Source organism: Tasmannia lanceolata, unplaced genomic scaffold (genome assembly GCF_043159265.1).
Source record: "Tasmannia lanceolata isolate RefF3 unplaced genomic scaffold, GAP_Taslan_0.1 ptg000002l, whole genome shotgun sequence".
In the NCBI taxonomy this organism is placed as follows: Eukaryota; Viridiplantae; Streptophyta; class Magnoliopsida; order Canellales; family Winteraceae; genus Tasmannia; species Tasmannia lanceolata.
The window spans coordinates 29773553-29799152 of NW_027518679.1; the positions used below are offsets into that span (position 1 = coordinate 29773553).

At 37.5% G+C, this 25600-nt stretch overlaps 3 protein-coding genes across 3 annotated transcripts; 2 read left to right on the forward strand and 1 right to left on the reverse strand.

Moving 5' to 3' along the window:
* Positions 1–304: 304 nt before the first annotated feature.
* LOC143883832 (uncharacterized) lies at positions 305–1391 on the forward strand. The gene is made up of 3 exons (XM_077387137.1): positions 305–359; positions 457–532; positions 628–1391. The coding sequence occupies exons 1-3, from the start codon at positions 318–320 to the stop codon at positions 1248–1250; spliced, it is 741 nt and encodes a 246-aa protein (XP_077243252.1). The 5' UTR covers positions 305–317; the 3' UTR covers positions 1251–1391.
* A 6762-nt stretch (positions 1392–8153) lies between these two features.
* On the reverse strand, positions 8154–17426 carry LOC143859114 (threonyl and alanyl tRNA synthetase second additional domain-containing protein). Its single transcript, XM_077369825.1, has 8 exons — positions 17312–17426; positions 17044–17184; positions 13538–13650; positions 10597–10689; positions 9718–9820; positions 9538–9612; positions 8951–9046; positions 8154–8491 (listed from the first exon to the last, which is right to left on the reverse strand). The coding sequence occupies exons 1-8, from the start codon at positions 17354–17356 to the stop codon at positions 8432–8434; spliced, it is 726 nt and encodes a 241-aa protein (XP_077225940.1). The 5' UTR covers positions 17357–17426; the 3' UTR covers positions 8154–8431.
* A 2401-nt stretch (positions 17427–19827) lies between these two features.
* On the forward strand, positions 19828–25312 carry LOC143859037 (bifunctional protein FolD 2-like). The gene is made up of 5 exons (XM_077369731.1): positions 19828–20005; positions 22255–22438; positions 23388–23545; positions 23733–23945; positions 24791–25312. Exons 1-5 carry the CDS (start codon positions 19913–19915, stop codon positions 25019–25021), a joined length of 879 nt encoding a protein of 292 aa, XP_077225846.1. The 5' UTR covers positions 19828–19912; the 3' UTR covers positions 25022–25312.
* The last annotated feature ends 288 nt before the right edge of the window (positions 25313–25600 follow it).

Sequence of the window (25600 nt, forward strand, 5' to 3'; positions counted from 1 at the left end):
TAATGGACGGTATAATATTCTTGTCCTTCAGCATTTAAAAGGGAATCTTTTACACATAAAAATGAGTAAGGGTATTGTTGTCATTTTGTTTTGATAAGAGTCCCAAAATACGTGCAAGATGCCTCGTCGTCATCACACACCATTTCTCATTCCTTTTTTACTCTCTTTTCTTTGTATTCTCAGTTATCTGCTCTCTCTCTCTCTCTCTCTCTCTCTCTCTCTCTCTCTCTCTCTCTTAGTTTTCTCTCTTCTCTTGTTTTTACTAGTTCTCAAAACCCTCCAAACCTACACTACACTACTCTCTCTCTCTCTCTCTCATGGCAACAACTGAAGAAGCTTCACCAGCCTTAACATATCAGGTAAGCTACTACTACTCCTCTACATACCCACATATCTCCTTTCCTCATTTTTTACTCTTTTGGGTTTTCTGTAAAAGCATTACTCTTTGTTTTTCAGACATGGGTTTTGAAAGTTTCAATCCACTGTGAAGGTTGCAAGAGGAAAGTCAAAAAAGTTCTACAAACCATTGACGGTACCCAACAAAAAAAAAAAACACCCTCCCAACTAAAATTTTCTCTTGTCATTTCCTTTTAAGTTTTCTCACTCCTTTTTGTTTCTTTTATTTAGGGGTTTATACGATAATGATCGATTCAAAGCAACACAAAGTTACTGTTAATGGTGATATTGATGCAGAAACAGTGATAAAAAAGTTAGTGAAAAATGGAAAACAAGCTGAGCTTTGGCCTGAGAATAAGGAGAAGGAACCGGAAGAACAGGAAGTTACCGGTGGAAAGAACAACGAGAAAGAGGAAACTAAAAATAGTGAAAATGGTGGCTCTGAAGCTGAGAAAAAAAACAAAGAAAATAGTGAAGGAAAACCGGCAGTCAACCGTCAAAGTAAAGAGTCAAAACCCAGTCCGACCCAGGCTCCGATTGCCGGTAAAGGTGGTAGTGGTAAAAAGAAGAAAAAGAAAGGTAAAAAAGGTAATAACACGAACAGCAACGTACAAACTCCGGTTGGCCAAAAATCTACCGGTTCGAGCCAGCCAAGTCAGCAGTTATACAGCCACGTCCCGTACCCTGAGCCGGTCTACTCGGTGAGTTACCACAAGGCGTATCCTCGCACGACCTACGCTGCCTCCTACTATACTGCGCCGGATGCGTACACTTCGGAGTCCTACTCTTCCACATCTCCGGACTCGTACCACGTTTTTAGCGACGAGAACCCGAACGGGTGCTCCGTGATGTGACGTCACACGAATCTAATGTGTTTTTATTTTTGTAAGGTGTGTAAAGATAGTATTGAAAGGCAAATAGAGGATTAGTAAGAGATTAGTGGAAATAATATATTTTGTTTGGGGCTTTCTATGTATTTATTATCTCTTCTTCTTTTTTTGAACTTTCTTAGTGTATTTTCTCTTCTTCATGGGGCCAACATTTCATTTAAATTTCAATGTCTTGTGGGATTTGATTATTTGATTAGGCTTTAGACCATGGTTTCAAATTCGGTTTAGGACCGAAACCGAAATGTCAGCCGAAATCCTGCGAAACAATTAAAAATGATATTTTATCTCATACTAAATTTCAGCCGAAATTACCGAAATTGTGGGAAAGGGAGATGTTTTTTTCACCCCCTGTAGGATTATGTGCCCGCCCTAGTCATGTGAATTGGAGGCAGACTTTAACGCTTTTTCATGTCAAATCACGTGAAAAGGGGGGCGTATAAACCTACAGGAGGTGAAAAACCATTGCCCTTTGGGAAAATATTAAAAATGGAAAAAAATTGTAATTTTTGTTGAATTTCCTTAAATTTCGGACAAAATTTCGACCGAAATTTCAAAATTTTGTTTCAAATAATATCACGTTTCGGGTATTACGGATAGAAATAATCTGCCAAATCGGAAGATGTTTCATCCGCCGAAGCATCATAGAATAGAGGAAAGGGCTAAAGCTGATTTCTTAGAAGCATAGAATCCTAAGATCCGGGAATGAATTCATGAATTTTTTCAAGGAAAAACTACTAGAAACCCCCTGGATAAATAAAAACATATCTACACAAATCCCCTCAAAAATTTCTTAATTACCAATCACCCCATAAATAGCTTTTAATTTTGCCTACAACCCATTTTACCCTTTCTTATGTCACCTTGCAAATCCCTAAAATCTCTCTCTCTCTCTCTCTCTCTCTCTCTCAATAAGTATCGTTTGAACTCTCTCACTCTCTTAATTGAGAAATTTTAGCCGTTCATGTGGTGCAGCAAAAGAAAATACAGTGGGCCCACATTCTTTTGGTGATCCAAGCCATTCATTGTTGTAAATACTAAGGGTGGACATGGTTCCGGTTCGAACCGAGGAACCGAACCGAACCAGTTCGGTTCGGTTCGGTTCGGTTCCATATTTATATGGTTCGGTTCCGGTTCAGATATCCTGGAACCGATGAAAATTCGGTTCGGTTCTGGGTTTGGGATCCCGGAACCGAAGACGAACCGAGAACCAACCCTCACCTTAAAACCCAATGCCTCATCGCTTTGCCTTTAAAATTTTAATTCACCCCCCAAATTTGTGCTTGATTATTCCAAATTTGTGCATGTTTTGTAGGTCATATATAATTTTTGCATTGCTCAAATTTGTGCAAATTTGTGCCTGGTTATTTCCAATTCGTGCATGTTAGTGTTTGTAGTTCATATATAAACAGGACCGAACCGATTATAAATACGATTAGGCAAAATATCTACATTTGGTGAAGGTTGGGTAAACCAAGAACCGAACCGAACCGATTATATATGGTTCTGGTTCGGTTCGGTCCGGTTCCAAACATATATGGTTCGGTTCTGGCTCCAATTTCAGGGAACCGATTATATATGGTTCGGTTCTGGGTATACCCCAAAACCGAACCGAACTGAACCATGTCTGCCCCTAGTAAATACAGTGGGCCCACATTATTTTAGTGATCTAAGCCATTCATTTGTTGTTCCCTAACGTGGATAGGAAGTGCCCAGAATATCTCCTCCGTGGGATGATCCTAACCCTCCGATTTGTTTAGGTTTAAAATGGGGATCGGAGGGTTAGGATCATCCTATGGAGGTCATTTTCTAGGCACATCCTATCCACGTCAGGACCAACAAATGAATAGCTTGGATCACCAAAATAATGTGGGCCCACTGTATTTTTGGTCTGCACGTGCATGCCCGCCCGTCCCATATAATCTCTCTAATTGAGAGAGAGAGAGAGAGAGAGAGAGAGAGAGAGAGAGAGAGAGAGAGAGAGAGAGAGAGAGTTCAAATGATTAATGGATGGAGAGATTTTAGGCATTTGTAAGGGTGATAAAAGGGTAAAATGGGTAAAAGGAAAAATTAAAATCTATTTAGCAGGGTTGCAACTCAGGTCCGGTTTTACCCAACCCGCGTCGACCCGACCCGAAAATAACATGGGTCGGATTTAGAAATCATGGGTCTTGGGTAGGGTTGGGTTTTAAATTGGAAAACCCGACTCAATCTTGGGTAGGGCCGGGTTTAAAGATAAAAAACCGGAAACCCGACCCGACTCATATGGGTGCACTGTGATTTTCTTAAATATCTCTTGAATAACATAGAAAATTATTTTCCAATATATTGATACAATTATTTTGATTGAGGTGATCATGTCTGTTATGTGAAAATATAGTGTCCTTCTTAAAGTTATACACTTGATGACATAAATTTAGAAATTTTTGGTGTGAAGATATGTTTTTTTCCTACAATCTTTAAAATTAGTCACTATCCTACGCTAAAAAATGAAAACCCAACCCGAACCGACCTAACCCGAGAAACTATCTTGGGTAGGGTCGGGTTTAGGAATCTCGGGTTTTCCTGTAAAAAATTAAACCCGACCCGACCCTAGATAATTCTCGGGCAGGGTAGGGTTTTGGAAAATCCGACCCGCCCGACCCGAGTTGCACCCCTACTATTTAGGGCCCTATTGGTAATTAAGAAAATTTTGGGGTGATTTGTGTAGATAAGTTCTTATTTATGGGGTTTTTAGTAGTTTTCCCTCTTTTTTTTCAAATTCAACATATGAATAAGTAGAATCAACAAAAAGATTTCGATTTTGGTCTCGACCATAGCCCGAAATTTCAGATTTCGGTTGAAATTTAAAAGCATGCCTTACATAGAGATCTTATATGGTGTGTGCACTTATAGTCCAATATTTTTCAAAAGAAACTACTGTACAGCCTCCAATGATGATCTAAACCGTCCATTTGGTTGGGTATAACCTAAATAGGTTGTGCCCCAAAAAATTGTTTTCATTGGATGATCATAACCCTCCGATCCACAAAGGGATGTACATTATAAAACCACTATTGATGGGATGGTTAGGATCATCCTATGGAAATGATTTTTGGGGCACAACCTATTTACATTATGGCCCAACAAACGAACGGTTTAGATCATCCTGTAGAGTGGGCCGTACCGTTCATTTTGAAAAATATTGGCCTGTACGGCCACACACCATTATAAAAACTAAGACAGATAATCACTAGGGTTTTTACTTTTTAGGGTATTAAGTGTCTCTTTAACACCATTGTTTCTGTGTATCCTTGGACACGGCGAAAGTCTACTTTTTTCCGCGTGGAACTTACGTAAAGTTTTTTTTTTATTCGAACTCCAGCAAGTAGATGGCCCGAGGTGTGTAGGCATATACACCCAGAATCAGTGTATAAAGTGATATTGGCACCCTCTCTCACTTGACTGATTTTGACCACTTTGAACAAACTTTGACCAGTATGATCAATGAATTTTTATGCAAACTCATGCAAATTACTCTGTTAAGAAAACCAAAATCCATCCTTTACTGATCCAAACTATTTATCTCGTAAACAAATATAGTGGAGCCCACATAATTGGATGATCTAAACCATTCATTTGCTGGGCCCGGACGTAGATAGGCCGTGCCCCAAAAATATTCTCCATAGGATTATCCAAACCCTCCAATTTGTGGAGTTCCACTGTATAGCCCAAATACAAAGAACATTCTCGATTGACGATTATAAAGAGAATGAGAACATTTAACATATCTAATCCATATATTGACCGAATCAATATGCATGCTCCGAGTCTCCAACTAACCACTCACCAAAACCTTCTTTCATTCTAGAATGTACTTGTTCTTCATTCTATGCATTAAAGTAGAATAGTAATTATAGGAGGGGAAAGGTGTGCGTACTCGGTCGAGTAGATAAGCTTATCTACTCGGTTACTCGGTCGGGTTAAAAACAGTGGGGGCCCACATTTTTGGGGTGATCCAAACCATTCATTTGAAAGGCCCTTACCTAGATAGGATGTCCACAAAAAATCAGCCCCATAGGATCATCCTAACCCATGCAACAGTGGAGGGAAAAATGGGGAAAAATGGACAAACACAGCTTGTCCACAAATCTGCCCATTTTTCCCTCCACTGTTGGATGGGTTAGGATGATCCTATGGGGCTGATTTTTTGTGGACACCATATCTAGGTAAGGGCCTTTCAAATGAATGGTTTGGATCACCCCAAAAATGTGGGCCCCCACTGTTTTTAACCCGACCGAGTAGATAAGCTTATCTACTCGACCGAGTACGCACACCTTTCCCTTATATGAGATTTTATATGGTGTTACGACAATACGGTAGGCGTACCACCCTTGATATTTGATCCAACAGCAGCTCAGTTTTTGAGCTTTTTTGAGGAGCTGATGTTGGATCAAATGTCAAGGGTGGTACTTCCACCTTACAAAGGCCTTATTGGTTTTGTTTTTTTGTTTTTGGTAACTAAGGGTGTCCCCACCCCTTTCGGGGGAAGGACTATTTCCCTACGGATGCGTGCAATCACCTGGAAACCACGCAACGAAGGCCTTGTTGTTGTAAGCCCTTACACCATATAATTTCTCGTAATTATAGATAGGATCACTGAGACCCTGTTTGACATTTTTTTTAGTTTAAGGTCAAAAGGAATCTCATTAAATTGTGAAATGATAAAGTGGTTCCCTTGACAAGTTACATCTATATTGGAAGGAGGGATCTTAGAATGATTTTATCTCATTGGCACCTTTGTGGTGTGGGTATCATGACAGAATCCCTCAAGGCCCACTTGTTTTCTTTTGTTTATCTTTTCTTGAACAAGTTTATAAAGACCCACCTTTCTACTTCATTTACCAGAGGGACCAATGTCACTAATGCCCTCAAACATCAAAGTTCTGTGAAGGGAAACACCTTTTAAAAGCAATGGCCCCTATAACTCAGTACTAAAAATTGCTTAAATGGAGAGATACCCATCTTAATATTTCGTTTCTTGGAACCAATACCACAAACCCACCAGAAATTAAACAAGAAATCAACAGCATCAACTACCCAATTACAAAGAATGAATTGTGGGGCATACATTATATTTTTGGAAGATTAATTTTTCAAAGTTAGAGAAAGTTATACTTAATAATGGGGCATAATTAATAATGGGGCATAAGTCAGTACCAGAAATTGATTCAAATGGAGAGAGACCCATCTTGAGATTTGGTTTGTTAGAACCACTACCACATATCTCACCAGAATGTAAGAAATCAAAAGCATAACTACCCAATTACAAAAAATTAAATGTGGGGCATAAATCAGTAATAGAAATTGATTAAATATAGAAATACCCTTCTTGAGTTTTGCTTCTTGGAGCCACTACCACAAACCTTACCAGACATTAAGCAAGAAATCAACAGCATCATGTGCCCAATTACAAAAGACTGAATTGTGGGGCATAATTAAGTAGTATAAATTGATTAAATCCATCTTGAGATTTGTTTTCTTGGAGCCACTACCACAAGTATCACCATAAATTAAGCAAGAAATCAACAGCATTAACTGCCCAGTTACAAAGAATGAATTGTTGGGCATAAGTGAGTGTGTGTGTGTGTGTGTGTGTGTTGGGGGAGGGGGACCTATCTCAGTTGAAAAGACAGGGTGATTTGGTATGAAGCCATTGGGTCATAGGGAGAGAATGATTGATGAGAATCTTAATTGGAAGGCATCTACCTTGAATGATCCTTTATGTATTGAAATAATATCTCCATTTGCTGTACATGTTTATTATTGTTGTGGGAATCCTCTTTTCTTTTTTTTTCTTATTTCTTTGAACCAGATTCTTTTTTCATGCATCTATCTTTCTAGGCAAGCCGAGATACTTTGACGGCCAAGTGGCGGAGTCCTAGTGATTAGGACGTAATGATCAACAAACTGGGATTTACCCACAAAAGAAAATGATTTATCAGTCTTGAATGCAGGCAATATAACCAAATATTCATGGCATTCCAGTCATTTGAAAAGGCAATTCTAACATTTCCTGCTAAAGTCTCTGTTTAACTGTTATGATGGTTATGGCAATGGTGGTAGTGGTGACTATTTCAACAATGAACACAGCCACAATTCCTATGTAGAGAGGATAGTGAAAATAAGGATGACAACATGATACCTAATATACTCAAATCTAATCGGTGAACATCAATTGAAGTGGTAGAGAAACTTTTTTTTTTGGTGGGTAAGCTGGGATCGAACCTCAGACCTCAAAGTTGAAGAACAAAGCTTTAACCAATTGATCTAGAGGGGTGAAGTGAATTCCCTGAGTCAAAGGGCTATTGAGGTCAATTTCCAGATTGCAATATCTTGCCATATCAAAAGTAAAAACCACTGTTTAAGAACTCCCCGAGTCAATTATAGACGAGTTGACTCGGTTTTGACAACCCATTCATTCATAAACAGACTCCTTTTGCTTGCCCGAATCAATAAATAACTCACAGCATCAATTTATTAACTCGCCTGAATCGACTCAGTTTTACGAGTTTTTGTCAGGTTGGTACTAGTGTTTAAACTTCAACACTGACAAAATTGTGGACTAACATTACAAGCCCTATGTGTGAACCAAGACATGAGGCTCAACCTCATCCTCAATGCCTTCTCATTTCAAGGGATGAAAAATTCAGCAAGAGATGATGCAAAATGTTCGAATAATGAAGGAATGGCTTTAACTACTAGATATATTTGTGATACAGATTCACACACTTCATTAAAGCTGTTGAATATCCAGTGAAGGGTTGTTACTGCTTCCAGCTCATTGAACAACTGGACATGCCAATTCATCAAATGTAGGAAGCCTCAGAGTTTCTGTTATGGAAAATGAGCTTTATTCCCAAAGCCTATGTAAGATAAGAGATTCTCATATGAATTCCTGATTTCAAACACCTTTTGTGGATCCAATAAAGATGAAAAAGAATAAAATCATAATCTACTTGCAACGTTATAATAACCTCCAAAGAAGGATGGTTGTAGGATTATGGGCAATGGGACTGATATCCGCACCATCATATTTTGAAAATGGCACTACATTGTTTTACACTTGGGAGGAAAATCTCATGCTGAAGAAGCCGGACAGCCGATGATCAAGAATCGATAGTGTAGAAAACTTTTGTGAGTCCCTTCTTTGTCCGAATCTGAGGAACCTGAACAACAAGGGTAAGAGAAAATCAAAACCATGTAGAAAACAGATGGAAAAAAATACAAGCTAACGTTTTAGAATTAGAAGTTGATTGAGAAAGAAATACATAACATAGAGTGAGATTACAGTGTTCGTTTAACGAAAAGATCATTTCGTGGCTGTTACTAAAAGAGAACAAGATTTGAGACTTGTTTGGCAACCATGAAAAAGAATTCACGGAACATTTGCTTACCTAAGGTTACCACCTCTTTGCCTCTCTTACACTAGATAATATGGCATATTAGATAAAAAAAACCATCCTTATTGCTCATTTTTTCTTTTATAGTGAATCGTGAGCTACCTCTTCGCATGCAATATAATGACATGGAACTGGACTATATGGAAGATCTACGGTTATCCTCATTAGAATAAAATTCATTCATATCATGGGAAAGTTAAAGGCTTGAGATCAAGTTATCAGTACCTTCAACATCCCGATCTCTGCAATATCAGCAACATGAGTCCCTCCGCAAGGGCATCCAGGATTATTTCCTAATTGCACAATCCGAGGATGGCTGCTCTGCATGATTTCTCATAAAATATAAGTACTAGTGGTTTTCCAAAAGAATAATTCCATTTTTAAAAAAAATTGAGGTTAGAACAGTAAATAAATAAAACAATATTTCAGTAGATAGCATGAACACCAAAAGCAATGAAATGCTGGAACACAAGTATAGTGAAGATTTGCAAAGCAACGGAATACATATGGACACGCCACATGTAAGACTAGACATGAGGTAATAAATATCCTCAAAGTCTTTCTATGATGTTCATGTTAATATAATGATATTTGCTGGGGAAAAAGTCGAGCATGTTTTCTGCCAAAAATTAATTGTTTGCTCCAAAAAATACCGATGTAGGAAAATAATTCGGTAGTTGTTCTTGATGCGCAAAATTGAGATAATAAAATATCTAAATGCCCTAGTTTTTATAATATCAGGATACTTTGCTTAGGAAAATAATCTTTTTGAAACTTGGAACAGAAAAGGCTTGCAATTTTCCAGTACTGACCTTAGAAATATAAGCGGGAAGGGATCCGCCACACTTTTCAGAAGCTTCCTCATATGGTAACACAGCAGCAGACACCTGAAAATGGGTCCATTATTTATGGTGCAATACTGGTTCCAATTCAAACAGCAAAAAGAACATGTGACAAAAAATATTTGATCCACCACAGGCTTTGATGCCTACCTTCCCTCCGTTAGAAATTAATACATTTGCTTCCACTTCCAACTCCTTTCGTTTACTCTCTAATTCATTCTGTGGGATTGTGCCTTTATACTCAACAAATGGCCTGTAGAAGTGACATTGGTAAATTTCAAATCCAAACAGGAAGATCAACAAACCAAAAATATAGTTGTGTATCTGCCATATTCTAATAAAGCGCAATGTATGAATAGAAGGATAATTTTCCAGTAAGTAAGAAAACAATATAATGAAATTCAAGAAATTAACAAATTTGCTAAAAATCTATTACAAATTTGCTAAAAATCTATTACAATATCAGGAACTTCACCTTTTCTTGTTGAAGAGGGCTTGAAGCAAAACCATTATACCTTCTTTGATGTGCATTTGTTCAAGATTCTTTTAGCTGACAATCTTTTGGACTTTTAAAATAATTAGATTGATAATGTTATTCTCTCACCTATTCTTGTACTGTAACTTTACTCCAAATCTCAGAGGTTACAAGAACAAAAATAAACTTTTTTTAGAGTTTAACGGTACTACGGTTTGTCCTGACCTTGTTGCTAGCATTAAGGATAAATAGAAGCAAAATTTTATGATCATGGAAGTGGCAACCAAATCCTTTTCCCTCTAAATGCTCTGGTTCACCACAAATTAATAACCTTAAAAGGTATATTTTCTTCAAATAAAATTTAATGAGAGCTCAGATCCTTCCAAAGCGTGAATCATTTGTCCAGTTAAACTGTGGGAATACATGCCATCTAGAAACAGCGGAATAATATGAACTTTGAATTATAACGCTTATCCATAATCATATTCATTAGGTTTGAAAAGACAAAGCTGTTGGAGTGTAAACAAAGGTTTGAAAATGCTCTGAAATCATACCCATCAGGAAAATGGTATCCTTTTCCTGGCTCTAAATAAGCCAAACCTACATTCCGCATGCATGTATCCAACAAATGCCCTGCTGAATGCAGCCTACAAGAAAAGTCACAGAAGTTCAATATAAGCTATGAAATTCAAGTTTGTGTCAGCATAATAACCAAGGAATAGTTGGGAGGATAAACAAATTAATAAAGAATATATAGAATAGTTGGCAGGATAAACAAATTAATGAAGAATATATTATGATTTATCAACTCTCGAGAAGTAGCAGTGTTAGAAAGCATTCCAAAAATGCCAATATAAGAAAAACAAAGGAAAACAAAGGAATTACAAGAACAGAATAATGAATCCCATCATCATAGCATTCATATCCCTACAACGAAAAAACCATAAAACAGAGGAATCCTTGGAAAGAATAAATCAACTTGACTACGATGAAAGAAAGAAAAAATCAATGATATGTTACTTTTGGTCTCCTTTGTTGAACTTAATTCTGAATCACATTTCCTAACATTTAGGGACTTGTAGGATTTGATTTCACCGCATTAACACAGCTCTTTGAAACATGTATTGTTTCATGACCACAAGGATCCATCGTTAACCTGAGAGAAGCTGGCTTCTACCAGCATTATTTCAATGGACAACATTATTCAACCATCACTTATGCTGAAGCAAATTTAGTATATAGGAGATGTAGGTAGGCAAATGTTCTTCAGGATATTCAATAAGAATTTTCTTCCATCCGACAATTAATGAACTAATACTAGATAGAAACAACAGAAAATATGACGGGGACTATCTTCATGCGAAGGAAAGGTTTGAGTAATTGTGTGGCTATCATCTAGGGATGCAGTTCAAAGTAAAAGAAGAGACCTTCTAAGAAGACACACCTGTGTCAGGGAGATCGCTAACAGTCATATTGTGCCACACTTGCAACATCACATTAATGATATCCTTTCCTTGTTGAAAAATAAGAGCCATTCCCTACTTTGTTACAAGTGGAAATATTAGGAGGTTCATAAAACAAGCATGTCTTCATATTGTTTCCCATAAAAGAAATCAGACTAAGAAGTTTCCACCCAAAAGATTTTCAACACTCCCTTTATGGAAATGAGTAGTTCATGGGGATAGAGTGATTCCTTGTGTCACTCTTGATTTCTACAATTCTAAAAATTAGTGCAATTTCCTTTGTTAGAATGCATTCAGTTAATGTGTGAAACCATAACTACTTTTCAAGAATAATTTTGTCCCAATAATTATATAAGAGAGCTTCTAGGAAGACACCCTTCTCAGATAGATTCATAACAGCCGTCTCTATTTCACCATGTACCCAACACTACATTGATAACCACCTTCTGATGACAAAAATAACCGTACATTTTTTTATAAAATGATAAAAGTACCCCTTTAGCACACATGGCAAGATTAGGGTGAATTACCTGGAATGCGGTTTGTTTCGGTACGTGGTACGGGAACGGGTACGGGGTACGATGGTAGCCCGGTACGCGGTACGATGAGGGTATACATACATATATATATATATATATATATATATATATATATATATATATATATATATATATATATGAGAAAACGGTTCCTACACATATGTGTAGATAAGTTATCTACACACTAGCTTAAAATACAGTGGGGGCCACATTATTTGGGTGATCCAAACCATTCATTTTTAAGGCCCTCACATAGATTGGGTGTCCACAAAAAATCAGATTCATAGGATCATCCTAACCATTCGAACTGTGGAGGCAAAAAATGGACTAATTTGCGAAGGTTTAAAGACATCCTTTTACCTCCACAAATCGTAGGGTTGGGATGATCCTATGGATCTGATTTTTTGTAGACACCCTATCTATGTGAGGGCATTTAAAATGGATGGCTTGGATCACCCAAACAATGTGGGCCTCCACTGTATTTTAAGCTAGTGTGTAGAGAACTCTCTACACATATGTGTAGGAACCGTTTTCTCTCTCTCTCTCTCTCTCTCTCTCTCTCTCTCTCTCTATATATATATATATATATATATATATATATTACAAGAATGTCATTCCATAGTACGCACTACATACATTTAATACACAAAATATAAAAACCTCATGTATGTCATACATATTTTTCCAAAAAGAAAGTTCCAGTTGGAATATATGAATATCCTTCCATAGTCCATACTACATCCATTTAATAAAAAAAACCCTCATGTATGCCCTACATATACTTTTCAAAAATAAAGCTCTAGTTTCAATTCAACCCAAAATATAGAAATTTGTAGCTCTCTCTCCATCTCTCTCTTAATCTATATGCATCTCTCTCTTTCTCTCCTGCGGGTCGCCGCGGTTCATCATTTTTGGTGATCCGGGTCGCTAGCGAACCACGTTTGGGATCGTGCGATCTTGGATCGCGGATCGGAGGACGGATGGCGAATCCGGTAATTATGGGGTGAAATTTTGGGACAAGTGGGCAACCGTGACACAAGCATGCCTTGGTATCATTTTCCAATAAATAAATGGAGCCTTTTAAGCTCATTTCATAAAATTAAAATAAATAGTAATACCCTCCTCATATTTAGCATCTCTAACATCAAACACATCAAGTTAAATTGCTCTATTATCAGGAAAAGACTCAATTTAAGTACTAGTTGTCTCTTGTAAACATCAGGAGGTTGGTAGAACAACTGAACATGTTCTGTCTGCAACAACATGACTGGAGATCTACAGTTGTTCATAATGGAAATCCCCACTCTTCACACTCCAGTCAAATTTGAAGGTTAGTGTAAGGATACAATTCCAATAGGTCTCACAATATCAATATGTGAAAATTTGGTACACTTTACGATTAAGTGATTATATTTGACGATCACATTAGAAATTATAGAACTTGGGCAAAGAAACGACAATTTTCATGATTTTCATATTAGATGAATATATACCTGGAATTGAGGTTGCGTCGTTCTCCATCCACATACAAGCAAACTTCCTGCCCATTCTCAAGTTCAGAAGCACTTGCTGCTTGAGAAGTTTCAAAAAAACCGTAATGGAAAACCTGTCAAAGTATTGAAAGCAATCATTAACAGAAGAAACCCATGTAGCCGATCACTGAAAGGGCACAGCCAATCACATGGAAATAAATTCTCTCAAAGGGTTTAAAAACCAGGCCAGTTTGAATTGGTTCGATCAAGTATGATAAGAATGATAAGAAGTGAGGGGCTTGATGATTTGATCTAGCACCAAAACCAGTTTTATTACTACTTGGGAGCTGAAACAGCAAGAGCGGCCAGTTTTCAACTGAAATAGCCACTTCATTTAACTTGCCATTTTCTTTTAGAGGAGGAAAAAAAAAAGGAAATCACCCAATTTTCTCTATTTTTGTTAAAACTAAGAAATTAACCACAACTTGTTTCAGGTTTCATATTTAATCAAACATTAGAAACAATGTAAAAGGGGAAGACATAAAGAACCCTATATCGACATCCTGATTTTGCATGGGTTTTCTACATCCTTTACAACTCAATTCCAAAATGTAATCAGGCACCAAGGGTAAGTTCGATCTGAGTTATTAATCAAACTAACCCAAAATAAGCTTTGCAAAACCCAAAAATATACAATCCCAAGGATCCACCAGATTTCCAAGCATGGTGTAAAATTTGTCCGAAACATGTCATTTCGGATGAAATATTTTGGTTTCGGCCAGGACCGAAACAAAATTGACAATGAATTGTTTTTTTTTACCAAATTTCGTCAAAATTTCTTGAAATTTCATTTTCACGCATATTTCAAGATTTCCACCGAAATTTTAAAGATCACCACTGAAATTTTAGAGATACCAGATTTTACAAAATTTCAGATGAAATTTCATCGAAACTGAAATATTTCGATTTAGGTGGTGGCTGAAACCAAAACCGAAACTGGAATTTAAAACCTTGTATGCAACCAAAATGGGGAAGTTGTTCCTGAACACATTATCAGACTTTGAAAATAGTTCATCTGTATCCAAACTAAGGCCATGTAGTAGCTAGTTTTGAGGTTCTCAAAGTCAAGAATTCACCTCTCCTTATCAAACTCTAATATGAGTTATACAAAAGAAGCTACAACTAACAACAGATTCACCTCATGTGACCAATAAAATCATAGTTATGATATAAAGTTTATACATTGCAGATAAATTTATAAGATATTCTAGAAAGGTACAAGAGATAACAATTAACAAGAATACAGATGGAAAAACCGTTAAAAAAAGAATACAGATGGAAATATTACTAAAGATACGACACTCTCATATTAGAGCACAATTTTTACATTTCAGAGTTTCTTCTTACCGAAGGCATGATCCAACAAAGGAAAACAGGGAAAGGGTTTCATGAAAACCGCATCAGGGGACCATTTAAAATTATAATGGAGATTTCCACAATTATTAGCAAATAGCCATTTACATATAGTAAGCAAGATCGTATGTGGTTGGTCTTGGGGTAGGAGGCAAATAGGAAAAAAAGAAGAACAAACTCTGGCAATTCCAATAGTAATAAGACAACATTCTATTGAGCAAAGGAAGTTCTATCAAATTGTCAGCAAAACCACAAGATACATGTGCCCTTATTCAATTTTTTGTTTTTCAAAGAAAGAAAATAAGAATATGGAATATTACTTTCCTTTAAAACATGAATTAGAAGCAATTTAGTCAAACCAAGAAGTCCATTTGCCTACATACATACATCCATCAGCATTATTATTGCTCTTTGCTTTTCTAAGAGCAATTTCAACTTTCAAATCTAAATATTAAGGTTTCCCTAAGCCTGCATGAAAACTTTACTTTCCAATTATAGCATGAGTGCCTTCTTTAGTGAACAGATGGAAACTATGCCCTTAGTGATTCACGAAGTCAAATATTTAGCCATCACAGTGAACTTCTTTCAATCCCCTTTATCAGACTTCATTTTACTCACTGTACTTAAAATCCATCACAGTTTATCAGTAAAAATGTGGCGGAAGACCTTCCTCCCAATCATAGTCATTTGCATAAAAGATAAACCCACAGTATTCAAGAGATAAAGGAGTATACTTTTCACTGAAAGAAAATATGACAATTAGCAACAATTAGCGAAAATTACCTATGTGTGCCAATAAATAACACTATGAACAACAAAAATGCCACTACTAATAAATTATCAAAATCAAAACTGCTATTCGCAGTATTATAACACGATCTATTCGCAGTATTATAACACGATACATTTTTCGAAGTACGTTCATGACCTGTTCTTCCCTAAAAATAGCTTTTAAATCAATAATTAAAGCATGACTTACCATTTTCTACAGCCTTTAAATGATTCAACTAATTTGAATTTTCTACAAAGATTTACATATGGACCAGACACCTTGTTTGTGAAACAAGTAATTACTTCAAAAGCTAAAGATGTTAGAATTGGTGTTATTTAATCATTTATATTTCCACACACCCCTCACGTGTGTCCCCTCTCTTTTTTGAGTTTGCAGTAAACATGGGTTTTTAATATGAAGGAGTTTTTCAGTTTTGAACCCAGGACCTGCCTGAGGCAATAACTCTGATACCATGTGAAACAACCAATTACTCCAATAGCTTAAGCTGTTAGTGTTGGTGTTATTTAATCACTTATACTTCAACAGGTGGGCATTTCAGCTGATAACCCTACCCCTTACATGTGGCCCCCTCTTATTTGAGTTGGCTGTACACATAGATTATTAATATCAAGGAGTTGTTGGGTTTTGATTCCAAGACCTATCACGAGGCAATAGCTCCGGTACCATGTGAAACAACCAATTACTCCAAAAGCTTAAGCTGTTAGAGTTGGTGTTACTCAATCATTTATACTTCAACATTTCTGGTTTCAATGACTCCTCTATATTTTTTTTGGTAGGTAAGCTGGGGTAGGCTGTTACGAACCCGAATCTGTTAGTAATGGATTAGATCTTCATAGTGGGAAGATCAGCCTCCTGATCCACTTCGAGGGAAGGATCAATCCTCCCTTGTGCACAAAGACACTTTCTGAAACAATTTTGTTCATTTCCTTGAAAAATGACTTTACATGTTAAATAGAAAAATCCCAGCGACTTACCATTTCGTCTAAAACCCCTAGCTAATCTAGATAACCCTTATCTCTAATAATTCTACCCATAACAGAAAAACAAAGAAAGCAAATCTCTAAAATCTAAACTAATTTATTCTAGCCCAACTGGACCCATATAAGCATGTAACATAGGCAAGGCCCCTTCTAGTGTATTAATATAGAAAGAAATGAGGAACTCCTCTAGATTTCCAAAACTTGAGCTAAACAACAATATAGAACAAACCCAATTACCAAAATTAGTACAAAGAACTAACAGAGCATTCAATAGATTGAAATGCACAAAAATAAGACAATAAAGATTAGTTCCAAAGCTGAAAATGCGTAAAAATACTTACAATTCCATCTTTTGATCTCACGTCTACAACAAGGAACTTGAAATTAGGGTTTGAGATAAAACCCGTGTCAGATGGCTGCCCACCGCCTTGCGGGTGAAAGATGGTGGAATCCAAGATCAGAGCATGTCGATTGTCCTCAGTCTATGATTCAAATTAGGGTTTTACAAAATTGTCAAAATACTAGAAGGTTTTCGGAAACCCTAGAATGTTTTTGCATTTGAAATTAGGGTTTTGAAGAAGAAGAAGAAGAAGAAGAAAAGGAGCTTACCTGGATGTAAGAGATGATCTTGGCCGTTGATTGGAGCTTCCACATGTCATCGAAGTAAGAGAGCTTTGTCACGTTTAAATCCTCCCATGATTTTGGGGAGAGTTTCAGTTAGTTTAAGGCGTTTTTCAGGAGGGTGTTTAAATAGGGTGCTGCAAAATTACGAAAATACCCACCCAGTCTAGTTGTTGGTCGTTACCAGCCAGCCTTCAATAGTTCTATTCTAAGAAAGTGGGCGCTACCCAAGTCAGAGTTTGTGGAGCCCACTTTTCATCATCGTACAATCTCGATTTGATCAAGGGTGGAAACTTTTGGGATTGGTTTTTCTAACAAAGGGTGGATGTTCTAGATACACACCGGGTTTGATTCATGGGAAGTGATATATTCGCCCCCTTTTCTTCCCGTCCAGCCCACTCTTAGGTTCCGACCCCAAAATAACGCGGGTTGGGTTTAGAAATCAATAATCATGATGGGTCATCGGGTCTTGGATTGGATAGGGTTGTAGACTTGTAGTTTTTAAAACCCAATCCAAGCTTAGGTCGGGTTGGGTCGGGTCGGGTCGGGTTTAAAGAAAAAAAAAACCTAAAACCCGACCCGTCTGTTAAAGATGTATGTGACATTCTTAAATATCTCTTGAATAACATAGTAAATTATTTTCTAATGGAAATTGATATTGAGACAGAGTGCCACCGAGCATCGGACGTGCAATGAGAATAAGCCATGGATAGCAGAAAAAATTACTTTTTGTTGATTTTCTTAAATCTAAGGGCCTGCTTGCATCACTTGCCATGTTGAGGCAAAAATTAATTGGTTAGGTCCCCTTTTAGGTGATCCTCTTGGTTTCCCTAGCATTACTCTTTTCTAATATATTGATATAATTGTTCTCATTGGGCTTATCATGTTTGTGATGTGAAAAAATGGTTTCCATTAGGGCCACAACAGGGTCAGGTTGGGTCGGATTTTTCAAAACCCTAACCCAACCCTAGAACCCATTATCTCGGCCCTGACCTTGAGTCAGGGCCGAAAAACCTCAACCCATTGCCCGCCCTATAGGGCTCAGTGCTGGCCCTGGCCCGCCCTGATTGGCCTTGATTAGGCCGGCCCTAATTGACCCTAGTGCAAATACCTGTTAAGAGTGCCAAAAATAAAGCAACCACTTATCATATAGAACAAAATGATCAATAAACAGAGAAAGAGAACAAAATAAGACAATATGAATTCAACAACATGACAGGCAACAGAGACAATTAATAATAATAATCTAAAAAAACATCAATCCAAGATAATAGAAAACATTAGCAAAAGAAACATGCACAGATGGTTCAATTCTATAATAGAAAACTTAAGGTCGGGCCGGGTCGAGGTACCCGAGGCATTAACCTAGAACCAGACCTGACCTGAGTCAGGGTCTAAAAATATGAACCCCCGCCCTCAGGGTTGGAAAATCCAGCCCTGACCCTGTTCGGGCTCAGGGCGGGTCAGGGGTGACAGGGCCAAACTTGCACCCCTAGTTTCCATCTTAAATTTATGCACTTGATGATATAAATTTAGACAGTTTTGGCGTGAAAATTTGTTGTTTTCTACGATCTTTGAAATTATACATTATACTACATCAAATAATAAAAACCCCTAACCTGACTGAACCAACGGGAGAAACTATCTTGGGTAGGGTTGGGTTTATGATTCTAGGGCTTTCTCAAAGAAAACTAAACCCGATCCGACCCGAGATAATTTTTTGAGTAGGGTAGGGTTCTAGAAAACCCGACCCACCTGACCTGAGTCGCAACCCTAACTATATGTTTGGTTTCACAGCATAGATCGTGGGAGTAGTGGAATAAGTAGTCAACATGGAGGAGACAAGCATTAGATTTGCCAGGAAATTACTTCAGAGAATAGTGGCACTAATGTTTGGTTGTCAACCTTGTAGAGTAGTGGTAGGCGGTGTCATTACCAATGTAGAGACAGAAGAGTGAAGGGGAGAAATAACATCCCTCCAAAGAAATCCAAGCAATTTTTTTTCCTTTTGTTTAGTGGATTTTGGCTTGGATATCATAAAAAGAGGGGACCAGGGTAAAACATTACCAGACATACAATTATTATCCAAGAGACATCCATAGGATGTTAATGCTGTATTGGCAACCAAACAAGGGGTTTTGCACTCAATTGCCAATCGAAACTCCTGAGCCATCCCGGTTTCTGTGCAACCAAACATTCTCGATTGATTTTGAATTGGACAATAAATTTTGAGTTCAGTCGGCCCCGCGGGGACAGCTGATCATAATAGGATTTGGGGGTGTGGGTCCCTTTTACGAGCTAAACTGCCATTCAAAAGGGATCAAAGCCACATAGTCATCCCATGATCATCTACAAAATCAACGGTCTCCATTTCACATATGCCCCCCCTAAGTCTGTCCCTTTGTGGGACCCAAATTTTGCCTTTTACCATTCATCATAAAAGTGACTTTCCGCATAGTCGTTCTCAATTTCCAACTATTAGAGTGTTCCTGCAATCCTACCCAATGTATTTCTTGTTTACACAAATTTGGAAGTGATATATTTTTACCCCCTCTTCTTCCTGGTGCCACCCCCTCCAACTTCCATTCAATGGCTACAATCATCGACGGCAAGGCGATCGCCCAAACCATCCGAAATGAAATCGCAGCCGAAGTTCTTCAGCTCTCCCACAAATACGCCCAAGTAATAACCCATTTTTCTCTTTGCTTTTTTTTTTCTCCTTTTTGGTTGCATTTTCAATCGGTTGGGTTGATTTTTTGTTGGGAATTTTTTGTTTGTTAGCTTTCTGCTTAAATCTATGGAATGAGTGTTCAATTTGATATGAATCTGATTGTTTTTGCTTCACACTGTAGAGAAAAGACTGGGGACGTTTGGGTTTATTTTTATTCTAGTTTGGGATAATGGGGTTGGTTCTGAAGTGGAATCTATGTTGAATTCTTGCTATTTTTTGGGTACCCATTTAGATTTAGAACCTGATTTTTGTGTTTCAGTTTGAGTTCGGTGGATTGACTCTAATTTCATGATTTCACTGATCACATGGAGGATTATGGTAGGCACAAAGTTGAATAGAGTTTGTACTTATGCGCAAAGGTTTTAAATTTAGGCAGAAATCTTGTAAAATCACATAAACATATCGATACGAAATCACGGCCCAAATCCAACTAAGATTGTTTTTCTTTTTTCTTTTTTTTTGTCAATTTTTTTTAGAAATATCTTGAAGGAATGTCGTTGTTCTTTTATTTTCTGCAGGTGGAGTTGACTTCTGTTAGGGTTTCTGTCGACATTTTGACATAAACTTTGTTTTTAATCTGAAAAGTTGCATGCTTCGCATATTTCAACTGAAATTTCAGGCGAAATCTGATATCTTTCCAAATCCACTTGTATTTGGTTTCGGTTGCAGCTGAAATCAAAATATTTATGCTGAAACATGAAATTTAAAACCATGCTTATGGGCTGTTCTGTTACTAGATCTTGGAAGTGGAAGCAGAAGTGGGATCTGATTGCGTAAATAGAAAGAACTATGGTTGGTCTGTTTTCATAGTTCTTACAGAGAAGACCCATCACTTGATTCTTCTTGAGCTTTCAAGAAAACTGACTAGCACTGTGTCAAGTGAAATGACATAATATGCTTATATTGATGGATTTTAGTTGGATTTTTGTTGAGAGTTTATTAGTCCTCAAGGGGGACCATCAGGGTCTTGCCCATTGCTAAGAAGCAAAACAAGAGAATCATGTCTTAGAACTAATTAATTTCATTTCAGCAAAATTCAGTGAAGGTCACATAGGAATCAGATTTAAACATAAATTGCAATGGTGCTTTGAACTACCAAGGGGAATTGTCAAATGTCATCTACTGGGTTACGAATGATGCTCTGGGTTTGTGGAGATTAGTAGGCATCTCCGACGAAATTATAGAGATTTGTATAGTATATGATTTTCCTTCTATTTCTATATGTGCAAATGAGATTGCCAACTTCCTAGCTAAATTTGTGGGGCATAGAAATTCGTTGTATGTGGGCAATCTCCCCCCCATATGTAATCGATTTTCCCTATCTTCCTTTCCAAGAATCTTCTTTTTTACCATCTCAGAGGAAATAGCAAAACTATGCTCATGATACTAGATGTGCCAAGCCTGGTCATGCACCGCCCATTAGAATGCTGATGAGTGTTACCACTAATTATGTATTAGGTCTTCGACTTAGTCACACATTGCATTTGTTTGAAGTTTGAAACTAAGATCTTTCATTTGCCCAAATTAAGAGATCATCATGATGCATGATTGTCTTCCTACGAGTCCTTTTTCTTGAATATTGTCAGTACATAGCTGCTTTCACTCATATCAAGTAGCAGTCCTCTATCGTTTCTTTTTTAATGGAAGAAGTCCTTTATCTTTCACCAGCAATAATCATATAATCGAGTTTGCTCGATTCTAAATTCCTAAGTGCCTGTTTGTTTTAGATTATGACAACCGGTTGTGGAGTCCCCAACCGATCATTGGACTCAAATTTAGTGCAGTTTTCGGTCTAATTATCGGCTGGGGACTCCACAATCAGTTGTCATAATCTAAAACAAACAGGGCCTAGGCATGTATGGTGAATGCTGGTTTCTTAATTCTACGCAATCCATGTTTATATAGTTTCATGCTATAATTTTTATTTTCATTCCCCTGCTCACACAGCTGCAGGCTAAGAAGCATATTTTCTAACAAAACATAAATCTGCATATACCTTTCATCAAATGGGGATTATTAACAGGCTTAAATGATTGGTTATCTAATTATCTCAAGCATCTTTTATTTGTTTGGCCCTCTATATTTGCATAAAATAAACAAAGTGTGGTAATTTATGCTATGCTCGGGTCTCATAAATTTCTAATGTCTACTGATAATTAAACAAGAGTTCTAATATTTTTTTCACTATTGATCTGCTCAGGTCCCTGGATTGGCTGTTGTCATTGTAGGCAGCAGGAAAGATTCTCAAAGTTATGTCAATATGAAGAGAAAGGCATGTGCTGAAGTTGGCATTAGGTCCTTTGATGTGGACCTACCGGAGGAAGTATCTGAAGGGGAGGTCATAAAAAGGGTTCATGAGTTAAATAATAATCCTGATGTCCATGGTTAGAGCCCTTGCTCCTCATACTTCTAAGAACTTAATTTTAGTGGTTCAGTACAGTTATTAAGGTCATTGCCATCGTCTAGTACTGCTACATAAAGTTATCCCATTTTTTTATCATTTCCACCTTTCTGTGTAATAATATCCTTCCCGGTGATGATGAACCTAACAGACTCAAATATGTCATTTGACTATCCAGTTTATGCATGCAACACGATATATTCATCACTTGAAAAAGTTAAATCAAATTGGTATCACCAAGATTTTCATATGTTTTTTGAGGCCTAATTATAGAAAATAGCTAAGAGCATATTTTATGTTCAATCTTGGGGATGATACACTTCTGAACCATGCATTTTATAGTTCTATTGTATTATGGTATGATTTTTTATTTAGTTAATTCAACAGTAACTGGTATCTCTTCAGTTGCATTTCTCGTTCTGATTGGTAAGGACATCTAGTCCTTTTTTTTGTATTTGTTTAATGCAAATTATCGTTTTTAAGGAATAAAAAAAAAGTAACTGTCTAAAGTACATCTTTATTGCATGATGTAAGGGTGAACGTAATTATACAAGCAAGAGAGGACAAAGCCCTACGATCTTTTGGGGCTAAAGTTATTCATCTTTCTTGGTGTGGAGGGTAGTTAGCTTATGAGTGTAGATGTCGCAAAGGACTAGTGCAAAACTTTATGTGGATGGCTCTTCCGTTGCCTTATGTCTCATTTGGATCATATTCTTTCTTAGTACTGGCATAGTGCTTTTGAAGGCCAGAAGTTCCTTATCCTCCTTAACATGGAAAATTAACCCTTTATCTCTTAGTATACTAGTGCACTTATATTTCAATTTGATAAACTAGTTGAGAAATGTCTTTTAGTGCCTGTTGTCAGCTTTATATTCCTGCCATATTAGATATCAACATGTTGTGATAGAAGCTTTGGTTCAATCTATTGACAGGAATATTGGTTCAACTTCCCTTGCCAAAGCATATAAATGAAGAGAAAGTCTTAACTGAAATCAGTGTTGAAAAAGACGTTGATGGATTTCATCCTCTGAATATTGGCAAGCTTGCAATGAAAGGCAGAGAACCACTGTTTCTTCCTTGCACTCCAAAAGTAAGTTATAGAACTCCACAGGCATATTACTATATTAGTAATCTTAAAAACTTAAAAGAGTGTTAATCTCTAGAGGATGAACCATTGACCTTTTATACCAGAAACTTTATATTTGCCTAGTTTGTACTGCAGTATTTAAAGACGGTATGCTATTTTTGATTGTTGAAAGATACCATTTTCTCTACAGGGGTGTCTTGAACTTTTATCAAGGAGTGGTGTGAGCATAAAAGGCAAAAGGGCGGTCGTTGTGGGTCGCAGCAATATAGTTGGATTGCCAGTATCACTCCTACTTTTGAAGGCAGATGCAACTGTAACCATTGTTCATTCGCATACTCCTGATTCTGAAAAGATCATCCGGGAAGCAGACATCGTTATTGCTGCTGCTGGACAGCCGTTGATGGTAACTAGGAATTATTAATTGATTTTCATGTGTATGTTCAAAGTACCATGGGACCACTTGACTTGTCTCCTTCTTGTCTGCCCGCGTGGTATACCGGCAAACTACTAGCAAAATCCAAGCAAGAAATTCTCAGAGTGCAAGGAGACTGTTAGTAAAATCCTCGTAGAGTAATGGTAAATCTTGTCTCCTCTTTGTTTGCCCTCGTGTCAACCTAGGAGAATCTCCTCGTCTCCTCTTTGTTTGCCCACGTGTCAACCTAGGAGAATCTCCTCGTCTCCTCTTTGTTTGCCCACGTGTCAACCTAATAGAATCTCTCTCTCTCTCTCTCTCTCTCTCTCTCTCTCTCTCTCTCTCTCACACACACACACACACACACACACACACACACACGCTACTACTCTACGAGGTTGACAACCAAACGCCACTTACCACTATTGTGTGTTGTAACTGCGAGGAGACATTGGCTTGTCTCCTCCCTGTTGACTTTAAGTTTTAATTCACCACTCACCGCTGTAACTACTTGCAACCAAACTGACAAACTATGAATTTCGATGGGGCACATTTCTTCAACTTCGTTAAACTGTACTCTAAATGCTCTGAAACTTATTTTTAACTATTTTCCCTATTTTTTGTCTCAAATGTGCATTTAGTCTAAAACATTGTTGTTAAACGAATGGACAAAGATTGCAATGTTTTGAGCAGCTCAACTGGTTGCATCTTTACTCTAATATCCTATACCATATTATCCCACCTAACAAAGATCTTTGCCATATTTTCTCCAGTTTCCATGTTATTACTATGATTACAATGTGGAGCTTAAACTGTTGTTCTTCATTACTTTTCAGATTAAGGGGGACTGGATTAAACCAGGTGCCGCTGTTATTGATGTGGGGACAAATGCGGTCGATGACCCAACTAGAAAATCAGGTTATAGACTAGTGGGTGATGTAGACTTTGAAGAAGCAAAGAAGGTTGCTGGATGGCTGACCCCAGTTCCAGGAGGTGTTGGTCCTCTCACTGTTGCAATGCTGCTCAAGAATACCTTGGATGGTGCTAAGTGTAAGATTGAACGGTAAACCAACATTCTGTATTCAATTTAGAATAGGGATTTGCTAGGGAATTTCACAGAAATTTGCTGCTGACTTTTGCATGAGATAACAGCCACACAGGCTCACTTTTCAACAGATTGTCTTATTCATTTAATTCATCTGAGATGGTTGTTCTCATGCAAAAATCCGCCGCGAAATGCCTTTCCGCAAAATTCCCTAGCAAACCCCTTTAGGATATAATGATTTTATAGAAGATTGGATACTTTCTTTGTAGCTCGTGCTCTGGGGCATTAATTTGAAGCTGTACCTTTGCCATTACACGTTTTTTTCCTTTTGATAAAAGCTATACCGTCGCTCTCTGAACAGAAGCCCCTGTCTGGGACTATGAACTGTTAATAGAATATGAAGTTTTTGCTAGGGACAATCACTGCAGGCGTTTTGTGGATCAGCTGTTGCATGAAAGGACAGCCACATAGGCTATGATTTTGTCTTCATTTGATTCATCTGAGTTGGCTGCACCTCCCATGCAATGCAACAGCCATTCCATGGAATGCCTTATGCGATTGTCCCTAGCAAATCCCATTGAAGTATTTCATGGGAATAGAA